We start from the raw sequence: 23602 nt of genomic DNA on the forward strand, positions 1-23602 counted from the left end.
TTAGTTACTGCAGTCAATAAACGGAGCACCTTGTTCAACCACTTCTGTACCTATATGAGCATTTATTAAACTCTAAAAGGTTATCAGTAGTATCAATATTAAAACATAACACACATCGCTTGATACATGTTGCAATCACATGCCGTTATCTTGGAGTAATTCCTCATGATATGAATAGATTATTGTACAATAAGTGACTCCATTCCAACATGGCAAAACTCAGCACCGAATAACTTTAGTCATGATTGGACAAGCAGCAAATCCCAGTGACTGCCATAACTGGTCGGAATTTAATTCCTGGAGGACAGTGGCACACAGCACATATGTTATCCTTATTTGACAATCTTCTCAGAGGTCTAAGGAATGGCTGGTTTCCCACACTGAAGGTGAACCTTTAACATGAATGTAGACCTTTAATAAAGAGGTGAACAGGATATGTCTGTCATATCCGGAGTGCAGTGACTGTGCTTGAATTCCACGTGGATCCACAGCACTATTACATGTCCCAAGTTTATTTCCTCACATTTTCCTGATGTTGGTGCAGCCTTCAAGCCCAAATAACAAATTGGCTTGTGCGGCTGTGGCACCTGCACTATGCACGCAAGGCCAGCTACCCCTGGGGCCATGCTCCACTTTGTAGTATGCCATGTACAAGCAGCATTGGTATGAGGCCTCCAAGCAAATCTCGAGACCAAGGGCAAGGGCACTAAGCAATGGGCTTTAGTACTTAAAATAAAGCACCGCATTAACATGTTAACTTGATTCCCACTCACATTTTGACACGTTTATCACCCAGGCATAATAATTTCTTTTAATTTACTGTTATTGTTGTTTAACTGGTATCTGAAGAAGCCAACTGCAGCTATATGAAACTTACAGATATTTGTAGACAATCGCACCTCTAATAGTTCTCAGATGTACCAACTTTCTGACTGAATCATTCTACAGTCAATTTGACTTGACAAAAAGGCAGCACTACAACAAAGTTACATTGTCTGACAGGAAAATTTGCTTCCATTTCTTCTCTGGAAAATAAATAGCATTTGCAAAAGTTAAGGGGTGACAGAACTCAAAAACTTTTCACCAAATGAAGGATTGTTAGCTCAAATAGGAATTCTTTATGTTCATTTACAATTATTAATGAGGGAGATTCTTACTCAAAAATTCAACTGCTGTAGAAAGTTAGGATTACTTCAATGTCTGTCTGTTAATTAAAATTTGATTAAAGAGAGTGTATTTTGAAGTCCTATGATAGTTCATTGAGGTGATTGAGTGATTAGCTTTAGCTTCAGAGGTTAAAGACATCCCAAATAAATCCTTGGTCTGTGTCGTAAGCTGATCTCTGGTGCTGGCACTCTTGGATGAGGGAGGGGAGAAAATCAACTAAGATTCTGGGTCCCCAACTGCCCTTCAGTGAAAATTATGAGCCAACGCTCAAGGTCAAGATTCCCTTTGGTACTAGGAGATAACAAATATCCATGGAATTTTACCAGGGAAGGATAGCGTGGTAATTCTAATTTTGCTGCCTATGAGGTAACTTGGTGGAGCAGATCGGGAGGGAATTATAAAGATCAGGCAGCCTGTTCCATCAGGTTATTCAAGAGACAGTGAATTAAAAATGACCCTTGAGTTCAGGGCAGACTCAAGCAATATTGATGTAGAAAAGCAGTAAGTAGAAGGAAAGAAAGGGGATAAATAATGGATCTTGAGCCCCTTCAACCTTGGAGGAATTTGTGATCTTAATAATGGAAATGTAGAAGATATAAAGAAGTGGATAAACAAAGAGCGAATTAGATAATCTCTCTTTTAGTTTGTGTGTGACTGGAAAAATTGAGGACCATGAGGACTTTATGTAATAGTCATTTCAATTACTTAAAATTGAATTTGGTGCTATAAATTATAAATATGAAAATAATTTTACTCACATTGGGCCCCAAATGTCCCCCAGGACTCCGCTGTCACCATCTTTAATGAGCAATTATGAAATATATCATCTGATTCACTTAGATTACAGCACCAACACCACAACTCCCACTTCGAAATTATAACATTTTTAGGGAGATAACTTTCATTTTGTCTACATTCTTAAGCAGGTAAGACACCACCATCAACTCAAAAAGATTTGACAATAATCGCCCCACCATAATTACTAATTTACGTCCATGCTCAATTAGCTGGGAATTAACCATTATTTATCTCTTCTGTTAATCCTCTTTAATCGAATGGGCTTAAACCTGGCATGTTAGAAAGAGGAATGTAAATCTTGCTTTTTATTCTGTAAACATACAAGGCACTGTTTTCTTAAGGAATGGGAAATACCTTTAATATTTTAGGCTGGTCTTACATGTGGTTTTCTACATCCTAAATGTGGACGCATGATATTACGTCATCATCCTCAGCTCAAATGAGCAACTGTGCAAATATTTACTTCATTCTGAAATCGTTTAAAAACATCATCAGAAAGAGAAAATGCTGAAAACGTTCAGCAGGTCAGGCAGCATCGGTAGGGGGAGCAAGGTCTGGTTAATGTTGCAGGTCAATGACCTTTTATCAGTTTGGTTCTGATGAAAGGTCACTGACCTGCAATGTTAATCTTATTTTCTTCTGTCTGCAAATGCTTCCTGGCAGGTTGAGGGTTTCCAGAATATTCTGCCTGTGTTTCAGGTTTCCAACATCTGCAATGTTCTGCTTTCAGCCAGGCAGAGTCAGCATGGTTTTGTGAAAGGGAAATCATGTTTAACCATTTTATTGGAGCTCTTTGAAGAAGTAACATAGGCTGTGGATAAAGGAGAACCAGTGGATGTACTGTATTTAGATTTCCAGAAGGCATTTGATAAGGGGCCACATCAAAGGTTATTGCGAAAAACAAAAGCTCATGCTGTAGGGGGTAATATTTTGGCATGGATAGAAGATTGGCTAGCTGACAGGAAAAAAGAGGGTAGGCATAAATGGCAGGATGTAATCAGTGGTGTGCCACAATGATCAGTGCTGGGACCTCTGTTTTTTATAATTTATATAAATGACTTGGATAAAGGGACCAAAGGTATGATTGCTAAATTGGCTGATGACACAAAGATAGGTAGGAAAGAACGTTGTGGAGAAGACACAAGGAGGCTACAAAGGGATATAGATAGGTTAAGTAAGTGGGCAAAGATCTGACAAATGGGGTATAATGTGGGTAAATGTGAAATTGCCCATTTTGGCAGGAAGAATAAAAGAGCATATTATCTAAATGGTGGGAGATTGCAGAGCTCTGTGATTCAGAGGGATCTAGGTGTCCTAGTGCACGAATCACAAAAGGCTAGCATGCAGGTAAAGCAAGTAACTAGGAAAGCTATTAGAATGTTATCGTTTATTGTGAGGGGAATTGAATATAAACCTAGGGAGGTTATGCTTCAGTTGTACAGGGCACTGGTAAGACCACATCTGGAATACTGTGTACATTATTGGTCGCCTTATTTAAAGAAGGATGTAAATGAATTGGAAGCAGTTCAGTTCCTCGACTGTCACTGGGTCAAATTCCTGGAAATCTCTTTCTGATAGCAGTGTGGGTTTTCCTACAACACATGGACTGCAGCGGTTCAAGAAAGCAGCGCACCACCACCTTCTCAAGGGCAACAAGGGATGGGAAATAAATGTTAGTTTAGCCATCGATTCCCACATCCCATGAACAAATAAATTTTTAAAAATCCAAGTCTTCAATAGCAAAATAGCTGAACATCAAAGACATCCTGAAAAGGTTTTATAAAAGCAATAAAATGACAGTGAATACAAAGGGATACACTTTTAGTCAATGTTTTGAAAGATGTTTATACTATATCAGCCCTAATGCTTTACTTTATACAAAATTTCAAGACTTTGTAAACCCATCTTCTTTTCTTTGGAGTTGGTACCTTTGACCTTCTCCATGACAGTGCATTCCTGGATTTCTTCACATTGCTTTCAATTCACTCTGGAGCCTTGTTTCCATGGACACTTTGTGTTACAATGCCTGTAGAGACTGATAAACTTTTTCAAAGAACGGGATCCCCGCCATACCAACAAAAAGAAAACCGATGGACAAGATTTAACTTTTTTTAAATTCTTACTGTAACAAGCCAGTTCAAAACAATGTAACTTAAACGTTCATGAACAGTTGAATATCTCAAGTTAAAAGGTAAATTTCATTTTAAGTAGTTGATGCAACAAAGGTATGTTTCATGTAGTTACAAGCACTCACATTACTTCCTGCACAAACGTAACACCACGTACAGTCTCACAGTCTTTCCTACTTGGCCTCCGGTACACAGGGTCTCTCACTTCCCACACAGTGGATTTGGCCTCAAGTCACTTTCACCGGCAGTCATATCCTTTCCCAATTTTCCCAAATACAATCGACACCCAAAGAGCACACCTCTGCAGAACCTTCCCCAGCTAGGCTCACAAACCTTGGTGGCACAGAATCCCCAATGACTCCCTTCTCCGAGCTCTTTGAATGGTCCGGTTGGCTCTGGCAAAAATGAAACAGCCATGATGGTCTTGTCCAATAAACAATCTCTGATCTGCTTGTTTCCAGCTTTCTGTTCTTTAAACACACACAGCTCCTTCTAAAAGTGTCTCCTCTGATCCCCTCAACAGCAGGTTCTGTTCTACACACAGATATGTCTCATTTTGTGTTCTGAACTGCAGATTCTGAGAGCAGCTGTAATTGATCTCTAATTAGCTTTCTATTTACTCTACTTTTTTTTAAACTTTCATCTCCATAGCAACCTCTGGTCACATGGGCATTTCTTGGAGCCAAAATGCTTGCGAGGAAGTCCAATTATACCCCTTTCAGAATACTCCCCAGTTTCACTTTAGAAGTAAAGGGACAGCACTCAAAATAAAAATATAGGCTTTTCCCAAAGCACAGGGGTCATTCCATTTGTACAAGTGAGTTTTGGGGCTATTAGTGTGAAATTGATTTCTATATTTACAGATATCTTGTCCAAATTCTGTCCCGTTTACAGTTCTGACATGTAAAGTTCATTCAAAATACTGGTTTCAGGAATCCCAGAAATTTCATTTCCTAGCATTTCTCATTCTTTCTTTTCAGAAATACCAAGGTTTCAGAGTGCCAAACAATAGTGGTCCCTTTCTACGGCCACTGCTGCCAAGATATTAGCCCCTGGATTAGATAATGGCACCCATTGCATTGTTGCTTTAAGTCACAAAATTAGGACAAGGTGTTAGAATCATATCTTTCAGGACAACTTTTTTTTCAAAAATATGGATGGACATTGCATTCTCTGGACACTTGGAAATTGACCTAGATTGTTTTTAAAAGGGCCATAATTCACCTTTGGACTGGGACCAAGCATGCCTTTTCTAAGAAATCACCTGACCAGCATGGTGCTTGAGGGGGAAGAGCTGTTTGCTTGAATGCACTTCAATTATTTTAATTGATGGGGTGGGGGGGAAACTGGTTTAAAGGCAAAGGCTAGTGATTTACTGAAAATTACATGGCATAGATGAGCTTTAAGTTTACAACTTGCTTTTTGAATTCAGTTGGGAATGAAATGAGATAGGGAAAAGCTGCCCAGCTCGCATTCTCTTTGCCTTGCCTGAAGCCTTGTGATTGTCAGTATCCAGCTAAGAATTATCATCTCAGTGGAACTTGTCTGTCTTTGGAAACCTGAGAGACTGAGATGAGAAGGATTGATCCGGCTCTATTTTCCTCCAGGCCGAAGCTCCATTGGTGAGAGCCTCCAGCCTCTATTGGGGCTAACGATCTGTCTCGACTCAAGGGTTCTCCAGATCAACAGTGTCAAAACCTTGCAAACTTTATCCATTAAAAAAAAGTCTATTTCCCAAAGCCCACCTCTATAATTTGTCCTTTGTTTGTCTGCGTGTGTTTGTTTGCTAGGTATTTTTAAAAGGGATAGATAGTTATACTTACAGATTACAATTGCGTGTTAACAAGTTCTTGCAACTTGTTTTACAAAAGAAGTTTCACTTTATAATAAATCAATCATTCTGAGTTTGTTGAAAGAAGCCTGGTTGAAGTCTCTTTTATTCTGGGTCTGACAGTAGTGGAGGTAAATAATTGGTCATTTTTATGAGTGAATTAAACTTTTAAGCTAATAGTGCAACCTGTGCCGTAGTGGGGTTAGATAAACTGTGCACTCCTCCCATCCCGGTCATAACAAAGGAGACATAAATACAAATTAACAATTGTAAACATAGAATCAATATCAAGAAAATTCTCTTTCACACATAAACTGATCATGTGAAATGGATGTTTTGGAAGATTAGTAGAATCCTTTAAGAAACAACTGGATACCGAAATGAAGCACTTTTGGATTTTCTAGATGCTGAACTAAGATGGGCTGAATGGCCTTCTTCATTTGTAACTACCGTGGGAACTTATTTGGCAGGTCAACAGAATTTAACACAACATGGTGGTGACATTTCACCGAGGTTACATTGGTCAACTGAAAACATGAGTCAACATGGCACCAGTGCAAGAAGACCACAACACTGCAAGAATTCGAAGGAAAGCTTCTATTCTCCACGATAAATAACAATGTTCTTATCCGTTTCGTACACCTTTACTTCATACAGTAGATTTGGTGGGAGACGTTTCTGAAGTTTGTCCCAGATGAAGATAGCTACATTTTCAGTAGTACTAGGCAAAAAGGTAAGAGGATTAGTTCTACTAATTGCTCACCAATTCATTCATCCTAGTAGCTTCTTCCTAAGGGTGTATTTATAACACTGGGTGTTGCATTTGTGCAAAGTGGGTTCAGTTTGGGCCTGAATACATATGTGTGTGTGTGTGTGTGTGTGTGTGTGTGTTACATTATGCACTTTAAATTTTTGCACCCGAGGGTTTAAAATCAACATGTCATTAAGGTTCATCCCAACATTCGATCAAAAATTTTGCTACCATTCCAAGCATTATGCACTTAACTACTCATTAAAATAACAACCTTTAGTTGGAAAAATATCTGATAACATTTATCCGGCATTAAGAGTTTGCGCACTTAACACCTATCAAAGTTGTTCCATAGGGTCTCAGAGATGATCTAATCTTCATATCAAATTTGTTTTGTAAGCTTATGTTTTTTTTAATCTGGAGAGACTGTCAGAGGGAAATGATCAGAGAATCTCTGAAAGATTCAAGGAGTCTCAAGGTTTGGGCAGGAAGATGTTGGTGAGAATTTCTCAAAAGCAGCCCAGGAAAGTCACTTGAAGTAAGTGATAATAGGCTTTGTGACCATCGCTGTCTTCGACATGAGAAAAGGTGGCAAAGGCAACTCCCTCTTGAAGCCGATGTTCTTGATCTATTTTAAAATACTGGATTATATTGAACAATATGATCTTTAATTCTGATACTTGACTTTAATTTATAAGTAAAAGTTGTAGAAACTTTTGCATGTGCAAACATGTTGTAGTGTCTCATATTTCTGTGTTCTCAGAATATGGATGACACTGGCAAAATTGCAATTTTGCCCATTCTTCATTGACCTTAGAAAGTGATGGACCATCATGAACTGCTCCAGCTCTTATGGTGATGGCACTGTCGTGATGGTGCTGATAGGCAAATTATTTGGCTGAGTGGTAGCACTTTCACCTCTAGTCTGAAGTTTGTGTGTGCTCAAGTCCAGAGGTACCACCTTTTAGATGAGACTTTACACTGGGGAGTCACCTGCTTATTTAAATAGATGTAAAAGGTCACCTTAGTTGCAACTTGAAGAAGACAATTCCCCTGGTGTTCTGGCCAACATTCAACCCCAAACCAATACGTAAAGAAAAATCAGTATCAACATAAAGAGACACTTTACTGTCACTTATGTCGACAGAAACCATTGAGACAAGGTTGACTTTGCATCTATCCCTTGCTGAATCTGTCCTGGAAATATTTTGGAGCCACTTCTACATGAATTTCGAACAGCCTCAGATTTGCATCAACATCAAGTGGCAATGCAAAACAGGAGTGAAACCCCAATTTGACCCCCAAGCACACTGGAATGAAATGGTGTGAGTGCACCTCCATGGGAATAATTCACACTGGCTCGAGTTTACAGTCAGCAGTATAACTCCAGCCTGGTGTAGGTTGTCTTTTTGAAGTGCTCCCTGGACCCTGGGAGCACTTCAGAGGCTTACTTTGCAATGGTTTTAATGTATATGCTGCACTCCACACCCCGAACATTAAAAATTAGCTGTCCAGGGAGCAGAGGTCTGAATCCAAGCATCATACGTAATATACAAACCTCCTTTGTCACGGACCTCAGAATAACTTGGGTCTGCCAATTGCACTTTACACTGCACAGACACTAGTTTGAAAGTGTAAAACTGGAGTATAACTGCAGTCTTTGATGCAGACATGGAGTATCAGAATCAGAAAAATGGTCCACTCGCTGGCCCTAACATTCCCCACCTTTACAAGCTGCATAATCGCTACTCATTAATCTGCTGCTTTCATATTCGCACATAAAGTTAAAGCTCATCAGATTCTTTACACGAAACACACACATTATACCTACCTAACAACATTAGCGAAGTATGGAACATCTTTGTCCAGATTCTTATGGTCAAGTGGTTTCATGATGGCTTCCTGTTAAAGGAAAGTTAGACAGGGACCTGCAGTCAATATCTATTAGAACGACAGCTGAAAAGAATAGTCCATTCTCTAATTTTGTCCAGGGTTATGAATCAGATGCCCAGCAGTTGTGTTAGGGCCATCTGATAACCTTGCGGGGGTGGGGAGAAGTGGTCATTTACGATTCCCCCCTCCCAAGTGGTAATGAGGCACAGTGAATTGCCCACTTGTTATAGCAACTAGAATTCTTCAATTTAATCATTACCTGTATATGCTCCTTTAGTTCTGTGAGGTTGATCACCATCCCAGTGGATGGATTCACCTGAAATACACATGAAATGGTTGAACAGGGGTGAAGTTAGATTCCCCACCCAGCAGGAAGATTGGACAGAATCACTTTCATTCTACGGTGGTTTCTTTCGACACAACAGTCTTCCCAGGGAGACAATCATTTGTCCTTCTGCTGCTAATTCTCAATCCAGTGATGTTTTGAAAGAGGAAGATCGAACTTCAATTAATTTAATTCCATCAAAGTGAAAAAAAATTTCTAGAATTTAATCTTCGCGCTACCACAGGTGATAGGAAATAACTATCTCCCCTGGTCTGCCACTTATAATGGTTCAACCACTGACATTAAAATAAGTGATAATACAGTAATAAATCTACAAAAAAACATCAAAATAGTTTTATTGCGGAAGTGATTCTAAACCGCAAATTAAAATAATTTAGCTTAAGCACTTACATTTTTCACACCGCCTCATGACTTTCCTCATTCTCGTTTCTCATTTTTTCACTATTCTGCTTCAATTTAAATGTTACTTTTTCCTGTCTATTTAAATGTAATTATCTTTTCGATATGCTGTTTTCCTTTCTTTTGTAAAAAGACACATTTAAATCTTTTCCCTAGCCTCTTTCCATTGAATCAGGCGATTGAAAATCCAGCCTTTTGATGTGACTGAGCCAATCCCAGTACTTCTGTACTGAAAACAAAAATAGCTGGGTAGTCCCCACTCGCGATGCTTTCCTCTAAACCCTCGCCAATGTATTTAGTGCAAGTTATCGGCTGGTGACAGGTCGTGACCCAAGCAGATTGAAATGTTTCTGGTGCTACAGTGGCAGCTGCCAACAAGAACCCAACTTCTCACTCACCTCTCCACGTACTGTAACCTCCACTGAAAAACACAAACACAACAGGTTAGAAGTATCGCACACAAAGTTAGTCCTGAATTGGTAAGAAGATGAAAACTGAACACCGTTCACATTAGTCAGAGGCAAAGTTTATGTTTGTAAGGCCATGCTGCATTTTCAAGGGGCAAAATTTTTACCTAGGCGGGCGGGCGTGCACCTGACCCACTCGAGCGTAAAGTGACGCGTGTTGACGTCGGGCGTGCGTCCCGACATCAACGCGCAGTCGTGCAATATATCGGTCGGCGGGCGCGCACCGGAATCGTCAGCGCGCCCACTGACAATTAAAAGGCCTGTTAAGGCCTTTAACGTATCAATTAAGTTAAATATTTTGCTGCCCGTTCAACCTTACGGTTGACAGGCAGGCGAAAAGGCCAAGTGGCCTTTGCATTTTTTTTGCAAACCTCACCCACGGGCGGGATGAGGCTTCCAAAAGCAAATAAAAATGTTAAAATTTAATTAATAACCTGTCCCTGCTCATGTGACATGTTTTTTATTCCTTTTTTCAAATTCTTTTTCTTCTTTAAAAAAAAACGCTTCATCTCCCCAGGATAGCTCTGTGCCTCAGGGAGATTATGAAGCACGCACTCGCATGCATACGTGAAGGTCGCCCTCCTCACACCCCCTCCCCACACAGGCAGCACTGAGCGCTGCCCCTCGCGTTTCACGCTGGGCAGGCCCGCCAGCGCAAAACCGCCTCCCGGCCTCGAACGCAGGCGGCGGTCGGCTTCCTGACTGCCCCTGACCGACCCCGCCCAACCCGCCCGGCCAGGGCTAAATTCTGCCCATTGTTTTCAAAATGCAGTATTTTTTTAAAACTTAGGAACAGCCATAAATCTTTTATGAGAGAGATAGATAATTCACCAATAAACTGTGGAGCGTGAGGAGCTCCACAGAGGGTCCAGTTGCAGAATCAGATGTGATTCCCCAAACAGCTGGCACGTGTGTTTTCCACCACAGTTCTCGTGGGTCAAATTCTTGGGGTTGGGTTTTCAGTCCGCAGTGGGGCTGGGAATGGAGGTGGACGGGTGCAGAATTTCATATTGCCAACGGCTTGCTGGTTTACCGGCGGCATTCCGCCCGCCCCGGGTCATTTTGCTAGGAAGCGGGATGGGGGCCTCCCGGGTCTATTAAGGCCTACTGAAGGAGACCGACTGGGATTTTCCAGTTGGCCTCTGGGTCATTGCAGGCAGAGGTGGCCAGTTCAGCTGCCTAGGGGTGGCTCCTGATGGGAGATCACAGTGGCAGTGCTCCTGGCAGGCTTAGAGGCCTTCCCTACCTGCCTGGGTGCAGCAGCAGCCACAGAACCCCCCCCATCACGTCAAACTCCACACAACAGTGGCACAACAAAGGTCATTACTTTGTTTCAAATTTCAGAAAATTGGAGAGAGCCTCCATTTTGAACCACCCTCTCCCTCACTTACCTGACAAGGCATCCTGCTGCTGCCTTCAAGACAGAGGGCTTTTGATTTGCCTTCCAGCTTTGAGACCCTGCCTTCCATACCTTTTTAAAAATTTTTTCATGGAATGTGAGTGTCACTGGTAAGCCCAGCATTTGTTGCCCATCCCTAATTGCCCTTGAGAGGACGAGGAGCCTGCTCCCTGGCCACTAATTACCTACTCTGGCGAAAATCACATCGAATGACAGTTTCCTATGAAGTGCAGTCTTCCGACCCAGGTTTGAGCTTGCTGGTGGGGTTCTGAAGTCTACAGGGAAAAATACAATCCCTCATCTCAGCAGCAAACACGGGAAGAAAGTAGATCACGTGTTCCATCTATCATGTTCCTCCCTCAGATTTTATCCAAACTACTCAACCATGGGCTTTACTCTGCCTCTTTAACCCCCTTCTGAGTGTCAGCTCCACAAAGATACCTCCTGCTCCCTAAATGTTACTAAGCAACACTGCAAAATAATCATCCATCCTCACATCTCCAGTATTCAACCCTGCCAGCTGGAAATCAGAGACAGAAAATCAAATGCTAACTATTGATATAGTGCATAATCTAATGGGCAAATAAAAAGCCATGAAATCATCATCCTGAGCACCGTTTGGCGAGGGTATCTAAGTTTTTAGTCTTTGTATGTCACCTAGATATGTACCAAGGCCTCTAGCTCAACACATCAGGATCTCTCCGTGCCCACATCACAGGTAAAAAGCTGCTGTACTAAAGGGCCTTGGTGTTTCAGTTAGGATTCATCAGCTAATGAAAGAAGTGCACAAGAACAGCCTTTTCTAGACCTCCAGGCACAAAAACCTCACACAGGTTAAACCAGTGAGCTAGATGGACACAGTGAAGAGAGTTACTGGTGTTTCACAGACTGGCGTGCCAGGGCTCAGATTGTGGAGGAACCTAAACATTAGGTGAAGTAAATAATAAGAGCAATTTTAATTGGCTTCCACTTCCCATTGCCAACAGTCACGCTCTATTCCTTTGGGGAGAGGTTGATAAGCTGACCTACTCCAAAATCTTTGTTCTGTGACAATCCTGAACAGGGACCTTGTGTCCCCTCCTCATTTTCTGGAGAAGTGCTTAATGTTTACTCTGTGTCTAGCCGATGATACAGCCAAGAATGGAGCTTGTCACATCAGGAATTACTGGCAAGAAGTCAATATTCTCCCAGTGCACGCCATAGTCAATAGGCAGACCAAGGTACTGTGCTCAGTGGATATCTTTGAATTAACAAAACAAATTTTGTACTGTAACTCTCTGAAACATATAGGCATCCTAGAACTGAATATCGAAACTTAAATGCCAAATGCCAATTGAGTTCATTGCAGACACCCTTGTCTGAGTCAGGAGGTTGCAGATTAAGAACAATTCAAGGGACTTCAGCAAGTAAATTGGATACATTGACATTGTATTGTCAGAGGTGTCACCTTTTGAATTGGATGTTAAATATTAATGAGATGTTAAAACTGCCCATTCAGATGGATACAAAAGGTTCCATAACAATTTTCGAATGAGAGCAGCAACTTCTCAACACTGCCTCCTGCAGGCAGCAACACCAAAGCAAATTAACTAGTCCATCTTCTTGCTATTTGCGGTACTTAATGGGCAGAATTTTTCTGTCGGTGAGCTGGGAGCGGGGTTCGTTCGTCGATGTGAAAATGACGCGGGGTGATGTTGGGGGGATCAGCTGCCCGCCCGCCACTGAGCCGGTGGGGCCCGCCCGCCCATCAAGGGCAAAATTCTGCCCAATGTGTGCAAATTTGTAGCCACGTTTGTTATAAAGAAGGTGCTACAAAGTTAAAATAATTGGCTAGGAAGTGCTTTGGGATGTCCTGGGAATGGGAAAGGTGATATTTTGGCCTCTTGCGCATCTCCCAGTGCCTTAACCCTTTCTTTAGTGCCCATGGCCGAAACTCTGGAAATCCATCCCCAAACATCTCCACTACTTTCACCTTCTTTCAACTGCTCCTTAAATACCTATTTCTTTGACCAAACTTTTGATCACCTGCCATGATGTCTCCTTCTTTGGCTCGGTATAAATTTTTGCCTGATTTTGCTCCTGTGAAGTGCCATGGGGTGTTTTGCTATGTTAAAGGTGTTATATAAATGCAAGTTGTTGTTGTAAAAATGAAAGTTCGTTGCTCTTTTATAATATGCTAAATAAATCAGGGTAGAGATGAAGAGTTTGACTTGGCACATTTTGCTCCCATACAAAAAAAAACCCTGTGTTTAACTTGCTACCCTACAATATTTCTGGTAGTCTGGACATGTGCTTTTATCCTGTGTAAAAGAGTGATATTCAGAGGGTGATATTCAAACACAGTTAGCAGGACAGGCTCTTCTGAAAAAAATCTGCCTTGATCCACAATAACAAGAAGAAAACAACAAATCATTGCATCAGATGTAAGATGTTTCTGATATCCAGCTGATGAAAACTGATGAAGCATTGAGCAATTACTCATCATAGAATTTAGAAGGGCCTACATGAGGTTAGCCTACCTTTCATCTCGCACAGGCCTTCAGCAACCTTTCTGCACCATGTGCCTCTGGGCCTTCATTTACAGGCTTTTGAAGCTACGGGGTTTCACCATCAATAGAATTCAAGATAGTTTCCTTTCTGCTTTCATTCCACAGAATGGGGGGGCAAAAAATCGCACTACCCAAAGACTTAATTAAAGGGCCCTTTTAAAATCAAAGGCCCAGCAGTCTATTTAAATCTCTGGTTCAACACTGTTTTTCCCTTCTTGTCCACCAGGCCCACCCCACCGCCATGTGTGTAAGTGCTGCCATCACCTTCTGAGTGTGAGGAATCATGAAATGGCCATTAATAACTCAATGGTGGCACATAAAGCAGAGCCAAATTCAGGTTTGCAGCTAACACCCCAGCAAGGTCCATCATCAGGTGCTGCAGTTCCTAAGCAACCAAATTTAGCTACACTAAACTGCAGAAATGGATGTTATCTGACTTTGGAGCCATTTGGTTTGGAGAAAACCTGCTCTCCTGGGCACAGTAAGTAACTTGGCTGTTAGAGGTTTACTAGGCACTGGTGTTACTGCTGTAGCTGAGTTGAGTCAGTTATGCATTGCATATCCTTTGGTCACACATTTATAACAACAAGCAATATATCAATTACTGACCTTTGTAATTATGACCATGGCCATTAGGGTTGTTGCATTTTCCAAAAATTCTCTTGTTTTCTTCAGCACTCAAGCATTTACTAGAAAACAAGTCCCAAATGGTAATCAAATTTTCAAAGCAAACATTTTGAATGCCATGCTACATACATTGAAGTATTATGCATCTGTACACATTGACGTATTACGCATCTTCCTATCTCAAATCTGCACAAATTCTCTTGCAGTTTGCCCTTTGTGTGTTTAATGTCTGATAACAAATGTTGGTACTACATCAATATGACATGGATATCAATAGAAGGTTGAGAAATGTAAAACATCTGACAAACACACGGCAAGGTATCAGAGATTTATCGTCACCTTTCCCTACACCACAAAATGACTACATTCCATACACACTTTGGGGTATCTTAACATCATGAGAAATGTAACTTCTTCCCTTTATGTGTGTTGCTTTGTTGGCATCAAACAGTATAGATTAGGGTGAAAAGTGCCTTGTGATGCATGAGGCAGACAAAGCACATGTTTATGTCTGTTTCCATAGCTACACTAGGGTGTCACTGTACAGCAAGCATGGCTAAACAGGAGACTCTCCCACAGGCATATCGGAAGACTTGTATTTAGATGATATCCAACCTGTCTGGCAATGTTATGAAAGCATGAAGTTATGATAGCCAACAAGTCCTGGAGCGAGACTCAAACCCAGAGCGTCTGCCTCAAAAGCAGGAACACTACCCACTGCACCACGTAAGCATTATAGAAGCCTGAGAGTTAAACAAAGTTGGAATGCATTTGTTCAATAAGGCTCCAAGTTAATCCATGTTAATGTCTGGATATGAAAAGATTAGACCTTTGTCTCACTGTAGCATTCATTTATAGGTGAATCATCTGGGAATAAGGCTTCATATCCTAATGCATTGCTACACCTTTAGAGCCAGAATTTTGACATTGGCATGCGGAGGTGGGCCCGGCACTCCGGTGCGTAAAATGACATGCGGTGATGTCGGGCTTGCGTCCTGATGTCATAGCGCAGTTCCAAGATATTTCATTGGCGGGCGCGCGCCGGAGTCGGCTGCGTACCCACCAATATGTGAACGGCCTATTAAGGCCATTAAGAAAGTAATTAAAGTAATTGTTAACGCTGCACGTCCAAATTTAAGGTTGGCGGGCAGGCGAAAAGGCCAAGCAGTCTTCATGTTTTTTAGGAAACCTCATCCACGAGCGGGATGAGGTTTCCTAAAGCTTTTACTAAATAAATTTTTAAAATTTCCTAAATATAAAAACATGTCCCATCTCATGTGACAGTTACATGAGGGGACATGGTTCAATGAATTTTTAAACCATTTATTTAATTATTTCAATATGGATTCAATCTCCCTGAGGCAGAGAATGAAGTGCTCTTTCGCGAGCATGCCCTGGCCCCGACTCTCCCTCCTCCCAACACCTGCACAGGTAGTGCTGAGCACTACGGCACATATCTTACGCTGGGTGGGCCTTAATTGGCCCGCCCGTGTAAAATGGCGGCGTGGAGCCGATCGCGGGCGCCGATCGTCTCCTTGACCCCCCCCCCCCTGCCAAGCCCGCCTGCTGCCTGAAAAATTCAGGCCTAGGGCTGCCTTTGATGATCCCTTGCTACAACAATTCTGGGACTCCTGTAAGTGGTCTGAGGTTCTTCTGTTCAGAAGTGTGCCCACACTGCTCAATATCTAACTGTAGGAAAGTCCCTAACCTCAGGGTGTTACAATCGGACCTGGTTGTGTCCTGAAACTGGATTTGGTGCCTTTTCCATGCCCTCATTCAAGTGGAATGAACCACTTGGTGAGATGAAGGGATTATAAACCATTAAGTTGTTTTATTTCAAAGACAACAAGTGAGCATTACAGATCAACAGTCAATGTAAATTTCACTGACTCGGCTAAATCTCAAATTATCTTCAGAAAAATAAAGAAAAGATGATCAAATAAGCCCTGTTCCTTTCACAGGCTGACTTAACGGCTTTTGATATTACTTTCTTTCAGACTGTACTGGTGCTTCACTATAACACAGTTGGCTATAGCACGGAACTCAGTATAATGTGGGTCCATCTTGAACCCCTGAATTTTAATTCTGCAAATGCAGCCACAAGCCTCCCCCATAACTATGAAAGAAAAACAAAAATAAGCAGGCAGTGAATTATTATAGCACCTGTTTTATTCACTTATTTTGGATCGTGAGGGCTGGAAACTGTACAGAAATACACACAACATTGGCCCTGACACACTCAGGATCAAGACTGAGTACTCGGCATCAGCTATGAAATAACACGGTCTTGAGATATGGACCGTGTGGTCCACATTCTAGCAGGGTCACAGTGTATTTCAAATTCATCGACCTCCCGTACTTTATAAGCTTCCAGCTCCTGGCAGAGGGCATTCTGCCACACCGGCCCCAGGAAGCAGCCAGGGATTGGGCAGCAGACCTCCCAAAGCAAGCCAAGTGCTCCCCACCACCGCGTCAGGAGACACCTCATGCTATGTCTATAGGAACATAATCACCCTCACCATTTTGGAAACAATATTTGTTTGGCCAAATGAAATGAGATGATCAATTGGTTGCAACATCCCTGGGCATCCTGAGTATTCTCTGCTGCCTGCAACCTTTCTTTTAAAACATGGAGAAATTCATTTGGTTTTAAAACATTATCCTTAACTCAAACAAGCCACCTTATCAAGATTTTACAAGCGCTTGACAAATTTCAAACTCCCTTCCACAGGTAATAATTCACTTGTAACTGATTGAAAGTTTCAGAGAATTTAGGCTTTATGTCCACAAGGAGGCAGGCAAGATTAATCACAGCTCCACCAGAGCAGCAGAATGATGCATTGCCCATTTCATGTTACAGTGTTCCACTTGATATTAAAAATGGCCCTGGTTCTGAGCTGAGCAGCAACTGTTCATCACACTTACTCTTCCCCACAAACTCGCTGTGGGCTTTTGCACTAGAATTTACAGAGATTAAAAATCTGAAATGGTGCATCACCATCCACACGGCAGCTGGGACCCATGTGACCAGGACAAACAACTCTGTATTACCTGAACCAATCAGATTTAAGAATCCTTATTGAGCCAGGCAGCGTCAGTTAGAATAGTTAATCCAATGCCAAATCATATACAAAAAGTGAAATAAAGAGAGGGAACGGAAGATTGGATTAAGAGAGAGAGATAAAAGAGAAAAAGTAAAAACTAATGTATTTTAATTTAAAAAAACTTCAACAACTATTAAATCTGGAGGAATGAGACTCCATGGCCAGAATTTTCCCGTTGGCAATTTGGGGGCGGGGCCAGCTCACCGACAGGAAAATGATGCGGGATGATGTCAGAAGGAACCCCCGACATCATCGCGGTCCCTTTAAATTTTTAGGAAGGCGGGCAGACAGCGAAATCAGCTGTCCGCCCGCCGACCTGTCAATGGCCAATTAAGGCCACTGACAGGCTAATTAAGATCATTAAAGACCTGCCCGTCCAACTTTAAGGCTTCCTTAATTGACCCGCCCGCTCAAAATGGCGGCGGGCTCCGTTTCAGCGGCGGGGGTCAGCTGTCTGCCCGCCGCCGAGCTGGTGGGGCCCACATGCCCACCAAGGGCAAAATTCTGCCCCACGTTTGTAAAATCCAATTTTCAGTGTCAGAGAAGCTGCTTGGAAGTAATTGAGAGTTTTCATGCCATAAAAAATTCAATTACACCTGAATGAAGAAGCCCTATTTTTTTCTATTGTGTTTAGTGGGGATCTACCTTGTAAGCATTGCAACTTCATGTCAATGCATACATTTTGATGCTAAGTCTCTTGATGAGATATTGGTTTAGCAAAGCTTCTGGGCAGAAGGGCAACTTGGGCAGCAATTCCTTGACTTCTGTATTTAACTGGTGTCATGCCCAGTACAGGGATTAATATATTACGTATTTCAAAACTATATTTTTAAAAAATGGACACAACAGCTTTTAAGATATCTGACAACATATCACGTGAATAAAAGCAAAATATTACAGGTGCTGGAGAACTGAATAAAAAACAAAGTGCTGGAAAAACTCAGCAGGTCTGGCAGTATCTGTGGAGAGAGAAGCAAAGTTAATGTTTCAAATCCAATGTGGACTTTCTGGCCCAATTTATGTTTTAACAATAGTGAATGCTGTTAGCCTCACCATTATTTTTCTGGTCTCTCTGGGCCAATGTATCTACTGACATACTCTGCGTGGTACATGTGTTCAAATGCATCCTTGACCTAACCCCTCCCTATCTCTGTAACCTCCTTTAGCCTTGCAAGATATCTGCAGTCTTCCAATTCTGGCCTTGTATGCAACCAAAGATTTCTTCGACCACCACCCCCTCCCCCACTTCTCCACTGGCATCCCTGCCATCATCTGTCTAGGCCAGGAGTGTGCACTGCATGTGGCTTGTCATGAAAATATAGTAATTCCCATAACACTATTGTGATTTATTGTTGAAGTAGGTTAATCGTGGGATTTGGGTCAATTTTTCTGTGTGTATGTGTGCACATGGGGGATTTAATTCAATTGGAAACAGGCTTGTCTGGAGGTTTTGAGTTATCAAAAATAAACTAGGTTTGAAATGCTAAATACATAAACATGGCTGAAGTTTTAGAATGTGAGGTGTGAGGAACATTTGCATTTTTAGATAAATTAGGTTAGTCTGAATTTCAAAGAGATGGTAAGATGTTACACCTAGCCATAAGAAGCTAAGCCAAGCAGTGTGTTTATTTTTCCCAAAGGCTACTGATAAAATTAGCACTATGAAAAAATTTATATTATGAGAAAAGCAAAGTTGCAAAAACCTGTGGGAACAATGTAATTTGCATTAAAAAGGGAGAAACCTGTATAAAGGAGATGAGGCTATGTGTAAGGGAGAAGGCATTCTAAGATCTAACAAAAGTATGAAAAGCCTCCAGTCCCTGTGCATCAAGTTGCTGTCTGCAGGGACCAAAGCTAAGAAAACATACTTTGAATATCACTGTCCAGGGTATTGTGCGCTTTGCCAGGGTCTGTTTAAATCTATTTGTTTTTACTGTTGCCTTAGTTGAGGTGTAACTGGGAGCCAGATTAATTGGGGGATTTAGGAGTTATTACCGTAGTAATTTGTAGACCTATGCATGTGCTTAAAATCTTTTCTTTTATTAATAAATCTTTAATTTAGTTTTGTCAAAAATCTCTAAGTCTTGGTGGACTTATTACTACTGAATTCAAGGCACGCATCTTGAAATAAAATACAAATTGCAAAACAGTTGTGGCAGCTTTTTCAAGTTTCCATCTGGGATTTGAGCAGCTTGGCATTTACCATCCACTGTGCCATAACAGGCTCATTAAGGACTCACATGTGGCTCCCAATCTTGATCAATTGAACCCATTTTTGATAGTAATTAAATGGCTTATTTCGATTTTTAAACTTTTATTAACATTGTACTTGTGAGAACTTATTCAATTAACCACATTTTTGTAAAAATTTTGAAAATGTTTTTGAAATGTCTGTCTGCATTGTTTTTTCATTATTATTAGTGTTTGAGTAGCAGCATTGCTATTCTTAAGATATTGGGTGGAATCTTGTGGAGTGAAAAGGGTCTCGGCTGCTAGCTGGACAGCAGGGGAAACCTCCACATCACCTCTTTTTGGGAAGGCCCGTCGCATCTTGTGCCACTCAGGCATTTGGCAGGCTGGCCGTGGGCCTTCCTCCAAGATCAAGGACCCCGTCAGCTGCTGGCCAATCAGAAACTGGCAGATCTTCTGTACTCAGCGCCACTAAGGAGGCGGTGGCTGCTGCTGGCACTACACCCACCTGAGGCCTCGGATCAAGGAGGGACCCAGGCATAGGTGAGTGATGGCAGGATGGGGTGTTGTGGGGTGGGGGGAGCTGGGGGATTTTGGGAACAAGGGCAGGGAGGTGACTCTAAGCTGATCATCCCTCCCCCTCTTCCAATGTAAGGTCCCTTGATCAGACACTGAGTGCCTTTGAATGAGGGATCCCTGCTCTCTGGGAGCCTGCCAGCAAACAGGATTTGCTTGGTGTGCTCTCCACACAGCGAGTCCCCTGTCTGCCACTGGATTAATGCCAGCAGCAGTGGGATGAGGCTCTTATGTGGGCATTATTGCCCACTTAAGGGCCTCAATTGGCGGTGGGGCAGGAAGGCTGACCACAGGCTTTTCCCACCACAAACTTAATGGAGGTGGAAGTGGGAAGACGGTGGGGGGTACTCACCACTGTCTCACCTAATTAAATGCCCCCTGCTGCCAAACTCGTCACTGGGGAGGGCACGAGATTCCGCTCATTGTGTTTTTAACGAATTTTCTTTTAAAAATGGCCTTTCTTGTTATTAAGGCCCCTGACCCTGGCCTAGGCAATAAGCACTGGAATTCCATAAACCTCTCATCTCACTACCTCTGTTTCCTTGTTTAATTCTCTGCTTAAAACTCTTTGTGCAAGCTCTTGTTCATCTCTCCTAATATCTTCTTACTTGGCACGGTGTTAAATATTTGTTTAACAATGCTCCTGTGAAGTGCCCTGGGCTATTTTACTATGTTAAAGGTGCCATATAAATACAAGCTGCTGTTGAGAGATTCACAGTGCTGGCTTTTAATGTAAAACAATGCGTCAGAATGTGATTTAGGAAGTAAATTAAGGACTGTTTAAGGACTGGATTTACCAGTATACAGATTAGATGCGAGGGATTGGCTCAAACTTCAGCCAACGCCCCCTTTCCCAATCATGGTGCACTGACCCCTGCTGGAAAAATATATGAAAATCCCACAAGAGCAGATTGAAATGTAGCCCTGCATGAATCCACACATTCATCTCAGGAAAGTAAAGAGAACATTGAGGTATTGTGCCACAGTGGGTAGTGTCCCTACCTCTGGCCCAGAAGAGCTGGGCTCAAGTTGTACATCAAGACTTGATGGACATGGAAGGTATGTTCATAATGTGGCCAAACAGGTTGATTATCACCCGGTAAATCTTTAATATGCCTGGATGGCAGTGGGAGAGTTTCCTGGTCAGCCATTCTGCAGAAGGCAATGGCAAACCTTCTACAGTGCTTTGCCAAGCATAGTGCACCAGTCCAATGGAAGCCCATGGTAACTGGACGAGGAGGAACTCTTAAGTGTTAAAAAAATAAATATGGCTATTCCAAAACATTAATTATCCCTGCTTCCGTACAACACCGAAAGCTCCCTGCTCTGCTATTCAATGAGAATGATATTTACTAAGATAAAAGCAAAATACTGCGGATGTTGGAAACCTGAAACAAAAACAAAAATTGCTGGAAAAACTCAGCAGATCTGTTGAGGAATACAGAGTTAACGTGTCGAGTCTGTATGACTCTTCATCGGAACAGATCTGATGAAGAGTCATATTTTTAAGTGTCAATTTTTGTCTTTGTCCCTTCTTCAGAATGATGTTTGCTGTTTAGAATAAGCTACAATGAAGCAGATTTGTGCTGTAGCTGCGAATCTGGGAACAGCAGTAAAGAGAACCAGCCCCAGCCTTTCGCTCTGACCTCAGTGAGGCTGAGTTTAAGGGGATTTAAAAGACAGTTTCACCGGTTGCCTAAAACGAAACTGAAAGCAGCCAAGAACCGAAACAATCCCACCCCCCACCACCCCATCGCCTCCGCTCAAGGCCTGTACAAAGGGAGACTCTGGGACTTGCAGTCTTTCCTTGATCCTCTCTGCTCCGCTATATAGTGGAGAGATTGTTAAATAAGAACTACAAATCCTAGAATCCCACAGACCGTTCCCTTAGAATAGGGAAGCCTACTTTACAATGCTTAATTATATAACCCGCTCTTCAATGTTATTCAGCCCCATTTCCTCCTCCCAGTGTTATCACTCGAGATACTGGAAAAGGCTGCAATATCCAGACGGTGTGACCGCCCTGCCCGGGGAGGGGGTCTGTCTGTCTGGGTGCGATGCTGTTGATTTTACCTGTGGAGGTGGTGAGCGGCGCTGAAACTCTCCACTCGCGTAATCAGCACCGTCCTGCTCGCTTTCACCTCCATGAGTGCAGCCAAAACCCTCCCTCAAACTCAACCTCCAGTTCAAAGCAGCCTCGATGCCAAAGGTTCAAAGGCTGGACGTCCGCCCGCTGCGCTCAGCGGGGAGGCGACGCGATGTTAATTTCACACCCCCCATTGATAATCCCAACCTCCCCGAATCCTAACCAGTCAGCCGCCAGCGGTGGTGGATTCCACACTGTCACGCTATAGTGTTACTGCTTTATATTTTGCTTTGTCAAGGAGGGTTTGAAAATGAGAACAAGTTACGGAAATATTTTATATATATATATATATATATACAAACACAGACAGACACATATGCTTCGCAAAGATCAGCAATACTCAAACGAAAAACAGAAAAAGTTCAGGCGATTGATAAATCAGGTCTGACACAATCTCTGAATATTTAATCTGATCACACGATATTTGATGGCTTCTGTTAAATATTATTGAATTTATCTTAGTTGCAATTTTCAAGCACCAACTGCAATATATAACTTTTTTTTTTGTTTTGTAGTGAGATGATTGACATAATTTATAAATTAAAGAACACGCTTGAAAGATTTTGAAGATTTAAGCATAAGCAATGTTTAAGTTAAATCTTCATCTACGATGTTTCTACAGCATTAACAGCAAACAGCAGGTGAGAAGCAGGGTAAAGGGGAATTTTGACCTGGGTTTGACATGGGCAGTGGGCTAAAACAGGCAAAAATGCCATGGCAATGGGGAGCCGGCTCCAATCTGCCAACTTCTGCATTTAATTGGAGTGGGTTAGGTTATGGGCATGTAAGAGATGGTTGCAACGCGCTCAAATTATTGCAACATTGGCCTACATTTTTGGGCTTACCTGTGGGTTTCCCAGGCAGCCTGGGGCTTGCCAGCAAACCAATACCAAAGGCGATTGAAGGGCTGAATCCATCTCAGGGAAATAGGCTAATGAAGACCCAGTGCTCATGGCTGCTTTCTTACCTGCTGGTGAGTAAAGGTTTGCTTCTGCTGAGAGTTTACTTCATACACTTGGAAAGCTTCATCTACTTTAGACATTTCACCGACACTTTGGTTGCCTATAATCTACACTGGAGGTCCGATCTATTAGATATGGATGCAGGCTGCTGATGTTGTCCTTATTTGGATCTCAGGTTAGGACCAAGAGGACCAACAACCACCACACTGGCAACAGGCAGTTGGTCACAGATCAGTATCTTCCATTGGAGAGAGAGGGAAGGTGTGAA

The 23602-nt window shown here is 42.2% G+C and overlaps 1 protein-coding gene across 1 annotated transcript; it reads right to left on the bottom strand.

Moving 5' to 3' along the window:
* Nucleotides 1-3784: 3784 nt before the first annotated feature.
* On the bottom strand, nucleotides 3785-22571 carry pts (6-pyruvoyltetrahydropterin synthase). Its single transcript, XM_078570751.1, has 6 exons — nucleotides 22300-22571; nucleotides 14339-14418; nucleotides 9713-9735; nucleotides 8829-8885; nucleotides 8508-8578; nucleotides 3785-6646 (listed from the first exon to the last, which is right to left on the bottom strand). Exons 1-6 carry the CDS (start codon nucleotides 22371-22373, stop codon nucleotides 6523-6525), a joined length of 429 nt encoding a protein of 142 aa, XP_078426877.1. The 5' UTR covers nucleotides 22374-22571; the 3' UTR covers nucleotides 3785-6522.
* Nucleotides 22572-23602: the final 1031 nt, after the last annotated feature.

The sequence above is a fragment of the Cetorhinus maximus genome, chromosome 24, assembly GCF_964194155.1.
Source record: "Cetorhinus maximus chromosome 24, sCetMax3.hap1.1, whole genome shotgun sequence".
Taxonomy (NCBI): domain Eukaryota; kingdom Metazoa; phylum Chordata; class Chondrichthyes; order Lamniformes; family Cetorhinidae; genus Cetorhinus; species Cetorhinus maximus.